The sequence below is a fragment of the Peromyscus maniculatus genome, chromosome 23, assembly GCF_049852395.1.
Source record: "Peromyscus maniculatus bairdii isolate BWxNUB_F1_BW_parent chromosome 23, HU_Pman_BW_mat_3.1, whole genome shotgun sequence".
NCBI classification, from domain to species: domain Eukaryota; kingdom Metazoa; phylum Chordata; class Mammalia; order Rodentia; family Cricetidae; genus Peromyscus; species Peromyscus maniculatus.
Genome location: NC_134874.1, coordinates 26,789,501 through 26,801,733, shown reverse-complemented (window position 1 = coordinate 26,801,733; position 12,233 = coordinate 26,789,501). Strand labels below are relative to the sequence as shown.

Below are 12,233 nucleotides of genomic sequence, written 5' to 3'. Positions count from 1 at the left end.
GTTATAGTCCCAGTTTGTGTGTGTGTGTGTGTGTGTGTGTGTGTGTGTAGTTGTTTTTTTTGTTTGTTTTCTTTGAGACAGGATCTCACTGTAGCTCAATTGGAACTCTCTATATAGATCAGGCTGGCCTTGAACTTACAAAGAGCCACCCACTTCTGCTTGGACTTCCCTAGACTCTTAAATCCTCAGAAGAAGCGAAGGAGAAACCCATCTGAAATCTCAGCACTCAGAAAGTAGAAGCGAGATCAGGACTTGAAGGACAACCTCAGTTATTTACCGCATTTAGACCATGCTGGGGTCTGGTCATGGTGGCGCACGCCTTTAACCCCAGCACTGGGGAGGCACAGGCAGGTGGATCTCTGAATTAGACACCAGCCTGGTCTACAGAGCGAGTTCCAGGATGGCTAGGGCTACAGAGAGACCCTCTCTCAAAAAAAGAAAGACCATACTGGGCTACATGAGATCCTGACTCAAAATAAAAATTAATTAAAAAAAGTTTCCCTGGACCCGGGCCCATTGGCACAGCCTCGCCATTCCAAAGACAGGAGGATTTCCTATGTGAGGTGCTAGGTTCCCATCCTCATTACATCTGTCTGAGTATGATGGCGTACACATGTGATCCCAGCAGGAGGCTTGAGAGCAGCCTACAATACACAGCAGGACTCTGTTTCAAGGAGGAGAAAACTCACGGGAGAGAGAACTCAGCTGTCAGGAGTGGGAACTGCTCCTGTAGAGGTCCTGAGTTGATTCCCAGGCCTCACATGTGGCAACCCCCAATGTCCTGGAATTCCACCTCCAGGGGTCATCACGCCCTCTTCTGGCCTCCATGGGCACCTGCACTCACGTGCATACACACAGACAGACACACATAACTAAAAACAAAACAAAAAACAAAACAACCCTTTTTTTTAAAAAAGGAAAAAACACAAACTTTCACTTGAGTTTTGTCTTTATCCAAAACCTGCCAGTAGCTTCCATCTGTCAATGAAAACAAAGGGGGTGGGCTGGGGAGCGGGCTCTGTAGGTAAAGTGCCTTACTATGTAAACATGAGGACCCGCGGTCAGAACCCAGCACCCATGTAAAAGCCAGGAGTGGGGCGGCAGGGGTGGCTCAGCCATTAAAGGCTAGACTTACAACCACAGATCTAAAAGCCAGGAGTGGTAACCCATTGCTGGGACAGCAGAGACAGGTAGATCTCAGGGGCTTGGTGGCCAGCCAGCCTAGCCAAAATGGTGAGCTCAGTGAAGGATTCTGTCTCAGAGAATACGGCCCAGGGCTGGTGAAATGGCTGAGCTAGTGAGGGCACTTGCTGCCAGGGTTGATGACCTGAGTTTAGTCCCATAACTTACACGATGGAAGGAGTGATGTGTGCGTGCGTGAGTGCGTGCGTGCATGCGTGCGCACATATACATGAATAAATGTAACTTAAAATATTTTTAGGCATAGGCAGGAGGATCTTTATAAGTTAGAAACCAGCCTGGTCTACATAGCAAATCCCAGGAGAGCCAAGACTGCAGACAGAGACCCTGTCTCAAAAAAATTCCCCCCAAATACAATACACATATGTAATTGTATGTATGTATGCATGTATGTGTTGAGACTGGGTCTCACTATGTAGCTCTGGCTGGCCTGCAACTCACTATATAAACTAGGCTGACCTCACTCATAAAAATCCACCTGCTTCTGCCTCCCAAGTGCTAGGATTAGAGGTGTGCATCACCATAGCCAGTCCTAAAATATATCTTGAAACATTTTAAAAAGAAGGTGGAGAGCAATGAGGAAGACACCCAAATAAGCTTCTGGCCTCCATGCACAGGCACAGGCGAGTGCATCTGCACACACGCTAATTTAAAGGCTTTCAAAGGCTTTTTTATGACCCACAGGGTCCCTCTATGGCCACCTCTCACTGCTACCCGTTCTCTGTGTTCCACAGTGAGACACGCTGCCATCACACCAGCGCCCTTGCAGTTTTTCTTTTATTGTTCAAGAATGTGTTTATAAAATCCACATACGCACACACACATCTACATACGTGCAAGATGCCTGCCCTGCTCCGGCCGCCCCTTGCCCTGATCTCTCCCGACACCAGACCTCAGCGGCCCCCCAGGAAGCCGCTCTGCAGTGCCCGCTCCATGTCACCAGTGCCGGGGCAAAGAGAGCAGATCTCCTGTTCTGCCTCCCTACTGAGGAACCAAGGGCGATGCCCTCTGCCCAGCGCAGGGAGTCATGAGGACGTAGCTTGACCTCATCTCTCCTCAGAGCTCCCCGAGTGGCCTAGGTCCCCAGTGTCACAGTTGCTAATGCCTTTGGGGTCCTCTGTTATTAAATGGAGGTCCAAAGATGGAGTATGAGTCACCGGGGGTCGGGCATTGGTATAGTGCAGGGGTGGGAACCAGGTTCTTCTCCATCCCCAGGAGATGGCTAAGTGAAAAACCAGGAGCCGGCTAGACTCTCAGGGAAAGGGCCGGCCAGGATCAAGAGGGGAGTGCCCACGAGTTGTCCCTGGAGCTTGGAAGCCTTCACTGGGATTAGAACGGTCTGCCCAGGGTGCCCTCTGTGACTGCCCGGGTGGCTTGCTCAGGTACACGGCTCGGGTCGGTCAAGATGCTGGTAGATGTGCTGAGCTGGCGAAGGGAATTCAGAACAGCTGGAAAAAGAGATGCCTTTAAAGTTAGGGATGAAGTCAAGAACACAGGGGAAATACTAGTTAGCTAAACAGGTGGCCCTTCCCAGGACCTCTTTCTTTAGGTGTTTTAGAGACTAAAGGACCATCCAGGGTGCGATATGGTGGAATGGTCTCAAACCCTAGGCTGTATTCAAGACAGACTAGACTTGGGGACCTAAGCAGGCAACTCTCTGCTCCGTGTGTGTGTGTGTGTGTGTGTGTGTGTGTGTTACTGGAGATTGAACTCAGGGTCTTGTGCATGATGATGTGTAAGTGCTCTTCTGCTGAGCCACACCCCAGCCCCTCACTGGGGGATTCTAGGCAGGGGCTCTACCACTGAGCCACATCCCAGCCCCTCACTGGGGGATTCTAGGCAGGTGCTCTACCACTGAGCCACACCCCAGCCCCTCACTGGGGGATGCTAGGCAGGAGCTCTACCACTGAGCCACATCCCAGCCCCTCACTGGGGGATTCTAGGCAGGTGCTCTACCCCTGAGCCACACCCCAGCCCCTCACTGGGGAATTCTAGGCAGGGGCTCTACCACTGAGTCACACCCCAGCCCCTCACTGGGGGATTCCAGGCAGGTGCTCTGCAAGGCCGCACACGTTAGTGGGCAGGAAGGTGGCTCACGTACTTGGTCGGAGAGCAGGCAGGGAACAGTACTGGTCCAGCCAAGCCAACGAGGTCTGGCGGAGGCTGTGCAAGCTTGCGGTAGACACCATGCCATTGAAGGATTCAAACAAAGGCCGGATGAGGATACTGAACTGGGCTTAGAGTCAAGGAACACACCAGTGGTCCAGACAGCACCCCACCACCTCACACAGAACTATGACACCTGACCTAAGCCAGTGCCAAGGAAAGCCTGTCACTGTCAACTGTGACCCCTACGGAGAGCCACCCTGTCGCCTCCCTCCCTGCCAAGGGCTGTCCACTCATCTCTGTATCGCTGAGTCCCTCCCCTTAGTCGCTCGGGAGCTCTCGTTCTGTATTAGTCCGTCCCACGTCTCTAGGCTCAGTCAAGAATCAGATACTGGCCTGACTGCACAGGCCGATAATCCCAGCCATTCAGGAGGCTGAGGGGGAGGGTCACAAGTTCAAGGCTCCCCTGGCCAACTTAGTGAGAATTTGTCTCAACATAAAAAGTTGAAAGAGGGCTGGGATGGAGCTCCTGTTAGACAAACACAGACAAACAGGGAAGAGTGGATGCCCTGCTTCTCTCCGCCTCATATGACTCGGACTTGAGATACTTCCAGACTGCCTTCGGGGACATCTCCCAACCGCCTTCTCCTACTCCCTCCCTCTCAGCAAGGAGTCCCAGCTGACATTCAGTCTTGCAATCCCAGGGCCTGATATGAGAGGGCAGAACCAAAGCCCGTTCCCTAGGGTCCTCCCGCTCAGCCCGTGGTCTAATCCCAACCTGGTCTGACTGCAGCATCACTACCCTCAGGTCATCAGCCCCAGGAAGGATACGACCCAGAACTTCCAGTTGTGCAGTGTCCGGGTCCGGACATAGTCATCGAACATGTCCCGCATCTGGTCAAAGCGCTGATGCGTGATGGGCACCCCAGTGGCTGGTAGCTGCTGCTGGCACAAGCTATGGATGCAAAGAATCAGGGAATGTGAGGACATGTCTCCCATACTCCAGCTCTTGCGTACTTTTTAAAAAAAAAAAAATTTATGTATTTTTAATTTGATGTGCATTGGTGTTTTGCCTGCATGTATGTCTGTGTGAGGGTGTCAGATCTTAGAGTTACAGACAGTTGTGAGCTGCCATGTGGGTGCTGGGAATTGAGCCAGGGTCCACTGGAAGATCAGCCAGTGCTCTCAACTGCTGAGCCATCTCTCCAGCCCATTCTTTTTTTTTTTTTTTTTCTTTTTTTTTAGGATTTCTCTGTATAGTCTGGCTGTTCTGGAACTCTGTAGACCACGTTGGCCTTGAACTCACAGAGATCCGCCTGCCTATGCCTCCTGAGTGCTGGAATAGAAGGCATGCACCACTACAGCCTTGTTTTGTTTTTTAAGGTGCTGGAGATGGAACCCAGTTCTTGCATATGCTATGCAAGCACCCTACCACAAACCACATCTCCTGTCCTTCACTGGGGGATTCTAGGCAGATGCTCCACCACTGAGCCACACCCCAGCCCCTCACTGGGGGATCCCAGGCAGGTGTTCTACCCCTGAGTCACACCCCAGCCCCTCACTGGGGATTCTAGGCAGGTGCTCTACCACTGAGCCACACCCCAGCCCCTCACTGGGGGATTCTAGGCAGGTGCTCTACCACTGAGCCACACCCCAGCCCCTCACTGGGGGATTCTAGGCAGATGCTCCACCACTGAGCCACACCCCAGCCCCTCACTGGGGGATTCTAGGCAGGTGCTCTATCACTGAGCCACACCCCAGCCCCTCACTGGGGGATTCTAGACAGGGGCTCTACCACTGAGCCACACCCCAGCCCCTCACTGGGGGATTCTAGGCAGGGGTTCTACCACTGAGCCACACCCCAGCCCCTCACTGGGGGATTCTAGGCAGGTGCTCTACCACTGAGCCACACCCCAGCCCCTCAGTGGGGGATTCTAGGCAGGTGCTCTACCACTGAGCCACACCCCAGCCCCTCACTGGGGGATTCTAGGCAGATGCTCCACCACTGAGCCATACCCCCAACCCCTCACTGGGGGATCCCAGGCAGGTGTTCTACCCCTGAGTCACACCCCAGCCCCTCACTGGGGATTCTAGGCAGGTGCTCTACCACTGAGCCACACCCCAGCCCCTCACTGGGGGATTCTAGGCAGATGCTCCACCACTGAGCCACACCCCAGCCCCTCACTGGGGGATTCTAGACAGGGGCTCTACCACTGAGCCACACCCCAGCCCCTCACTGGGGGATTCTAGGCAGGGGTTCTACCACTGAGCCACACCCCAGCCCCTCACTGGGGGATTCTAGGCAGGTGCTCTACCACTGAGCCACACCCCAGCCCCTCACTGGGGGATTCTAGGCAGGTACTCTACCACTGAGCCACACCCCAGCCCCTCAGTGGGGGATTCTAGGCAGGTGCTCTACCACTGAGCCACACCCCAGCCCCTCACTGGGGGATTCTAGGCAGGAGCTCTACCACTGAGCCACACCCCAGCCCCTCACTGGATTCTAGGCAGGGGCTCTACCACTGAGCCACACCCCAGCCCCTCACTGGGGGATCCCAGGCAGGGGCTCTACCACTGAGCCACACCCCAGCCCCTCACTGGGGGATCCCAGGCAGGTGTTCTGCTGAGCTCTACCCCTGCTTACTTGATGGCAGCATTGAGCTCCTCTATCTCATCCCGCAGCTGCTGCGCCTCCTCCTGCATGGCCGCCCGCTCCTGCTGCAGCATCAGGATGTACTCGGCCGTCTTCTGCAGCGTGGTCGCTTTGCTCACCTGCGAGCGCCACCAGTGTGGGCCTCCGTGCTGGCAGGCCCTGGGATCTGGTGTTGGGTGTTGGTCCAAGGAGGGGCTCCACGACTCTAAGGGAGTGTGCACCTCTGGCTGGGGGCTCACCTTGAGGCTGGGCTGGGCACTGAGCGTGCTCACAAGTCCATGAAGGGTGTCGAATCCTAGCTTGATATTGAAACGCCTCTTCTGTTCCGCGGAGATGTGTGTGATGCGTCGGTTCTCCATCTTGGAAAGCAGAAAGCGGGATGAATCCAGGGGAAGCCGGGGTGTGTGTGTGCGCGTGCGTGTGTGCGTGTGCGTGTGTGCGGTGTGTGTGTGTGTGCGCGTGTGTGCGATGTGTGTGTGCGTGTGTGCGTGTATGTGTGTGTGTGTGTGGTGTGTGCGTGTGTGCATGTGTGTGTGCGTGTATGTGTGTGTGTGTGTGTGTGTGTGTGTGTGTGTGTGGTGTGTTGAGGGGATAAGACTGGTAGCAAGTGCATCTTGGGGGCCAGGAGAGGGCACATACCTTGTTGTTGTCTACACGACCCCGGCTTAGGATAGGTTGAGGGGAAGACAGGTGGACACTCAGTGCCCCCGTGGGTGGTATGGAGCTGTGATCCCCTGATAATCGCCGCTCACTGCCTGTGGCAGGGACAGACCCACAGACAGACCGACACACGAGGGAGAAGGTCCCCTTGCCCCGTCCCTGTCATCCTGACCCCAGTCACACACCCCCCCGCCCCCCCCCCCTCTAAGACCCACAATCCCTCTAGCCCCTATTTACCGCTGGGCGCTGGGGGTGAGAGCCGCTCCGCTTTGGGGACAATCAGGGACCTGGGAGGGGCCAATGTGGCTGGGCATGGAGGTGGCTGAGGTGGTGTAGGGGCCGGGATTGGGGGGAAGAAGGCACGGACACGGGGGAGCTCAGAGACTGTGTCCTGCTGGGATGGAGAAGGGCAGAGAGTTGGGGTAAAGGCCCCAGATTGACCCTGACACCCCAGTGCCCATCCATCATCTTACCGGGGACTCTGAGGGCCGCAGGAGGGTGCTGGGCACAGTTGGAGGGTCCAGTGCTTGCTCAGGCTTGGCTGGGTACAGGCAGGACTATGAGGACCACTAGACTGGCCCAATCAAGTCCATCACCAATTAAGACCCCTTCTTGTTGCCCCGTAGCCCACACACCCCTACCAGAGAGAGCTCATGTCCCTAACGTCATCCCGCCCTGTCTCTGTGCCCCAAGCCTGCCACCCTAGTAGCCTGCCCACTCCTTTCAGAGCTGGTCCCTCCCAGCACCTTGTCCACCTGCCTCCCCCATCTCACCTGCCCTGAGAAGCTGGGTAAGGCAAGGGTTGTTGTCTCGGGCAGTGGCGGTGGGGCTGGCAGTGGTAGGGGCCAAGGTAGGGGGACTGGCTTTCGGTCCACCAGGGGATGGGACGGAGGGCTTGCATCGGGGCTGCATGTCCTGGGGCACGGCGAAGTGAGGCCTGAAGACAGGTTCTGGGTACCCGTGGGGCAGATGGTCTACAGGGAAAGGGGCAGGGCCAGGCTGTGGGGTGGGAACGAAGGTGGTGGGGGCAGGAAGTGGAGGCACTCCTGGAGCAGGAGGGACTGTGGTGAAGGGGAACCTGGCGGAGAAGAGGGGCTCTTCCGGCAACAGAGCGGGGGGCGGAGCCATTGTAGGGAAGGGAGGTGGCGTGCAGGGCTCTAAGCCCTGTGCCTTGGCAGGGGTGGGGTATGGAAGGAGGGGAGTCGGTACAGGAGCAGGTGGGATCTTGGTCTTTGGGTCTTCAGGAAGAAGGAAGTCAGAGCTCAAAAAGGTACTGGGGTCCAAGGGTCCAGGGCAGCTGTTCCGAGCCTGGGTGAGGGGCAGGGGGAGACAGGATGATGTTCAGAGAGCAGGGGAGGAACCTGCTTGCACCCACCAGAAAGCCTCTGTCCTGGCTATGTATTGGACTGGATATTGAGGACAGAGGAGAACTGATCCATATACATGCACACACATGCATACACACAGGCATACATGCACACACTGGAAATTATTATAATTATAACTGTAGCCTAGTATGAATTTTATGTACAAATTAAACATCAGTCTTACTAATGATTTGTGTTCCATTCACCCACCAAATAACTTATCCAATACAACTACTATCTAGTGTTCATTTATCTAGCCATCTAGCCATCCATCCATCCATCCACTAATTATCCTCCAGTCTATCCTTCCATTTATCTACTCTTCATCCATCAAAACACTAACTCATTCACTAATCTCATTTGTTCGTTCTTTATCTATCCATGTATCCCACTACCCATCCATCCATCTATCCATCCTTCATCCATCCACCCAATCCATCCATCCATCCATCCATCCATCCATCCATCCATCCATCCATCCATCCAATGATCTATCTACCTGTCCACCCCCACTAACTTGCCCATTAATCTGTGTTATCCATCCACCCACCTGTCCATCCATCCATCTTTTACATTCATTTACCTATTTATTCTTTCATCTATGAACTCACCCATCTCTCTATTTCAACCCCAGACGTGATGGTTAATCTGGATTGACAGAACTGAGGAAAGCCTAGGAGATTGGTGAGCCTAGGAAATACACTGGTGTTTTGTTGAAGGCATTTCCAGAATGGATAAACTAAGGGGGTTGGGTGTGCTGGTTGAAGTCCATGGTCAACTTGATTCAATTAAGAAATGGGTAGTGCACTAGTGAATCACACCTCTTTGGTGTGTCTCTGAGGATGTTTCCAGAGAGGGTTAATTGAGAGAGAAGACTCACCCTGGGTGTGGGCAGAACCATTCCACGGGGGTGGGATCCCAGACTGAATAAAAAGTGGGCCAGCATGATGGCTCAGAAACTTAAAGCACTTGCCGCCAAGCTTGATGAGTTGAGTTTGATCCCAGGAACTCACATGGGGGAAGGAGAGAACCAACTCCTGAAAGTTAGTCTCTGACCTCCACATGGGCACCCACATCCACACACATGTGAACACACATAAAATACATAAAAAAGTAGTAAGTAAGGGGGCGTGGTAAGACGGCTCCGTGAGTAAACACTTACCACCAAGCCTTGACTTGAGTCCCTGGGACCCATATGGTGCAGCGGTGCAGAGAGAAACCTGCTACCTTCTTGTTCTCGGACCTCCACATGCACACTATGGCATGCATGCCCCTCTACATCACACCTGTGTGCGCACACACACACACACACACACACACACACACACACACACACCGTCATCATCATCATCATCAAATTAAAATGAGCATGCAAGCTGAGTACCAGCATTCTCTTCCTCCTCCTCCTCCTCATCATCATCAAATTAAAATGAGCATGCAAGCTGAGTACCAGTATTCTCCTCTCTGCCCCCTGACACAGTGGGACCAGCTGTCTTGATGTGCTGCTATCCTGCCTCCTCTACTGTATCCTCCAAATCAGGATCCAAAAGAAACCTTTTGTGCTGGGCGGTGGTGGCGCACGCCTCTAATCCCAGCACTCGGGAGGCAGAGGCAGGCGGATCTCTGTTGTTCGAGGCCAGCCTGGGCTACAGAGTGAGTTCCAGGACAGCCAGGACTGTTCCACAGAGAGACCCTGTCTTGAAAACCTTTCCTTAAGTTGCTTTTGGCGTTTTGTCATAGCGAGGGACAAAGTAACTAAAATGGGGATGGGGACATGAATGTAAGCTCATAGTCTGGGAGTCCAGATGGAATAAGTCGGGGGGTGGGGGTGAAGCCATCTCGGGAAGGCATTCTTCTCCCCAGCACCCACCTCTGTCTTTGCTTCCTAGCTTCTCTGCTCTGTTTCACCTCCTCCCCCGTGACAGACTAAAACCTCGGACACCACGAGCAGCGTATCTCTTTCCCTGAGGTTGTCTTCCTAGGTGCAGCACAGTGATGAGAGACTGGCCACTGCTCCAGCCTCGGGGAGCCTCGGGGAGCCTCGGGGAGCCTCGGGGAGCCATTCGCCAACAGATCCAACCATCCAAACTCTCTTTATCCTCCCATCAACCCGTCCATCTGTCTATTCATCTACCGTCTGTACATCCACCAACCACTAATGTAACACATCATCCATCCATTCACAAAGCCATGTATCACCAGCCCGTGCACCCGCTAGTTCATTCATCAATCTACCCAACCATATGTGTGGGGATCCACTCACCAGCCCAACTGCTCACCAGCCCATTTTACTTTACATTCCCTTACCCACATACGCAGGCGCCATTGTCTACCATGATCTTTCCATTTTCTGCTGCGCATGTCTCTCTCTGCTCTCATTCACTCACTCCCTGGGCAACCATTTATTGAATGATACTCTGTGTGTGGACACCACTAGGTACAGAGAATGCAGTGGTGACCAAAACAACCCTTCCAGCAAGAAGCTGTCTGTCCAGTGGAGGAGAGAGACATCTCACAATCAACTACAAAAGCACGTGAAAAGTCCAATGACAGGAGAAAGGACACTGTGGTAGTTAGGCTTAACTGTCAACATGACACAACCCAGGACCACCTGGGAAGAGTCTCAGGGAGGAACGGCCAACATGGGGTTGGCCTATGGGCATGTCTGTTGGGGATGATCTTAATTAAGTCAGGTGATATGGGAAGACCACTGTGGGTGTCACCATTCCCTAGGCAGGGGATCCTGAACTGGGTCAGAGTAAAGAAATGGAGCTGAACTAAGTAAGCGAATGAGCATGCATGCAGTCACTGTTCTCTACTCTTGACTGTAGATGTGGTGAGACTGAAGTTCCTGCCTTGATTTCCCCACACTGATGGACTGTAACCTGAGGTTGCTAGCTGAAAGAAACTCCTCTTCTCCCCCTAACTTGCTTTTTCTCGGGGTATTTTAACAGTAACAGAAATGAAACCAGAACAGATACCTAATGGTGACAGGGAAATGACTTCTGAACTGGGCACAGGAGTTCTTGACACGAGATACCAACTCACAGTTGCCTAAACACACACACACACACTCCCATCCTGCTTCCATGCACACATTCCTATCCATCTGGCTTGCCCTTCACCAGCCCATTCACTAAGACCCAGGATGTTGGGCAGGCATGGTGGTGTACGCCTTTTGTCTCTGCACTCAAGAGGCAGAGGCAGGCCCTTCAGGGCCCTGAGACCAACCTTGTCTCAAAACCAAAACCAAAACCCAAACACAAGAAAACCCTCCTCTGGACTGTGCCCTGCTCTGCGGTTCATATATCCTCTGTCTTCCTCCACTCTCTTTCTAGAATTCACTCCATTTAGTTCTGCTTTGTAGGGGCTTCTCTCCCAAGATCTCTTCCTGGCTGGCTCAGAAAGAGTCTAGCTACGTCCTGGCCCCAGGCAGAGCCAGAGCCAGCTCTCAGATGCCCTGGGCAGGCTGTGCAGAACAGGATACACTCACCTGTAGGCGGGTAGTCCCTGAGAGAGGGGTCATCCCCGAGGAGGAGGACAAGGAGGCTGGAGATGGCATCTCTGGGCCCAGGATCCCACTGCTGAAGAGGGAGTCGGCCATGGGGCCAACGCTGGGGGGCTCCAGGAAGTTTGAAGATGTGGGCGTCTGCGGGGGGCGGTAATTGGTGAAGAAATCTGTAATTGGGACACACAGAGGAGCAAATGATATTAAGGACTCAGGATAGGCCTTTGATGCAGTCCCCACGCTGGGCAGAGGTGGGACAGGAGCCAGGAGAGGTGGAAGGCTTCCAGAGACGCTGAAACGGTTTCTGTCACACTCAAGCGAAGCTGCACTAGAGACGGGTCGGACATCCCGGGACAGATGGTGGGGTCTGGGAGTGAGCGAGCAGGGACCCCAGGAAGCTGCCCACCCACGGAGCCCCACTCTTGGCTCACTTCCCCTCCCCATGTCTGCTCCTCTTTTTAGCACTGTTGGCATTCTAGAAAGAAGGGGTCACAGAGAGGTTCTGGGAAGGAAAAAGGTGGGGTACAAGGGAGTTGCCTCTGCGTCGGGGATGAATCAAGGGTGGGCAGGTTCACGAGGTCAGTGGGTCGGGAGTAGGTTAGGCTTGCTGAAAGATCAGTAAGTTGAGGCTGATAGAACAAAGCCTAGGCTGACATTTGGGGGACACAGAGTGGGCTGAGTCGGGGTGCGAGTGATCGGGAGCCAGGAAGCCTGAAAAGCTCATGGGAGAGGCGGGCAA

The 12,233-nt window shown here is 53.9% G+C and overlaps 1 protein-coding gene across 9 annotated transcripts in view; it reads right to left on the bottom strand.

Moving 5' to 3' along the window:
- Nucleotides 1-1,959: 1,959 nt before the first annotated feature.
- The window catches only part of Mlxipl (MLX interacting protein like), a 48,795-nt gene continuing 38,521 nt past the window's right edge, over nt 1,960-12,233 (bottom strand). For 4 of the 9 annotated variants that reach the window (XM_042267818.2, XM_042267815.2, XM_076560840.1 and 1 more), the window contains 9 exons: nt 11,480-11,664; nt 7,393-7,927; nt 7,093-7,160; nt 6,857-7,013; nt 6,599-6,714; nt 5,951-6,318; nt 4,138-4,261; nt 3,302-3,431; nt 1,960-2,648 (listed from right to left, as the gene is read on the bottom strand). In XM_042267818.2, coding sequence (XP_042123752.1) covers nt 2,530-2,648; nt 3,302-3,431; nt 4,138-4,261; nt 5,951-6,318; nt 6,599-6,714; nt 6,857-7,013; nt 7,093-7,160; nt 7,393-7,927; nt 11,480-11,664 — 1,802 coding nt within the window. In that variant the 3' untranslated portion in view covers nt 1,960-2,529. The remainder of the gene's footprint in view (nt 2,649-3,301; nt 3,432-4,137; nt 4,262-5,950; nt 6,319-6,598; nt 6,715-6,856; nt 7,014-7,092; nt 7,161-7,392; nt 7,928-11,479; nt 11,665-12,233) is intronic. The other 5 variants (XM_042267817.2, XM_006971301.4, XM_042267816.2 and 2 more) reach the window with 3 other exon arrangements.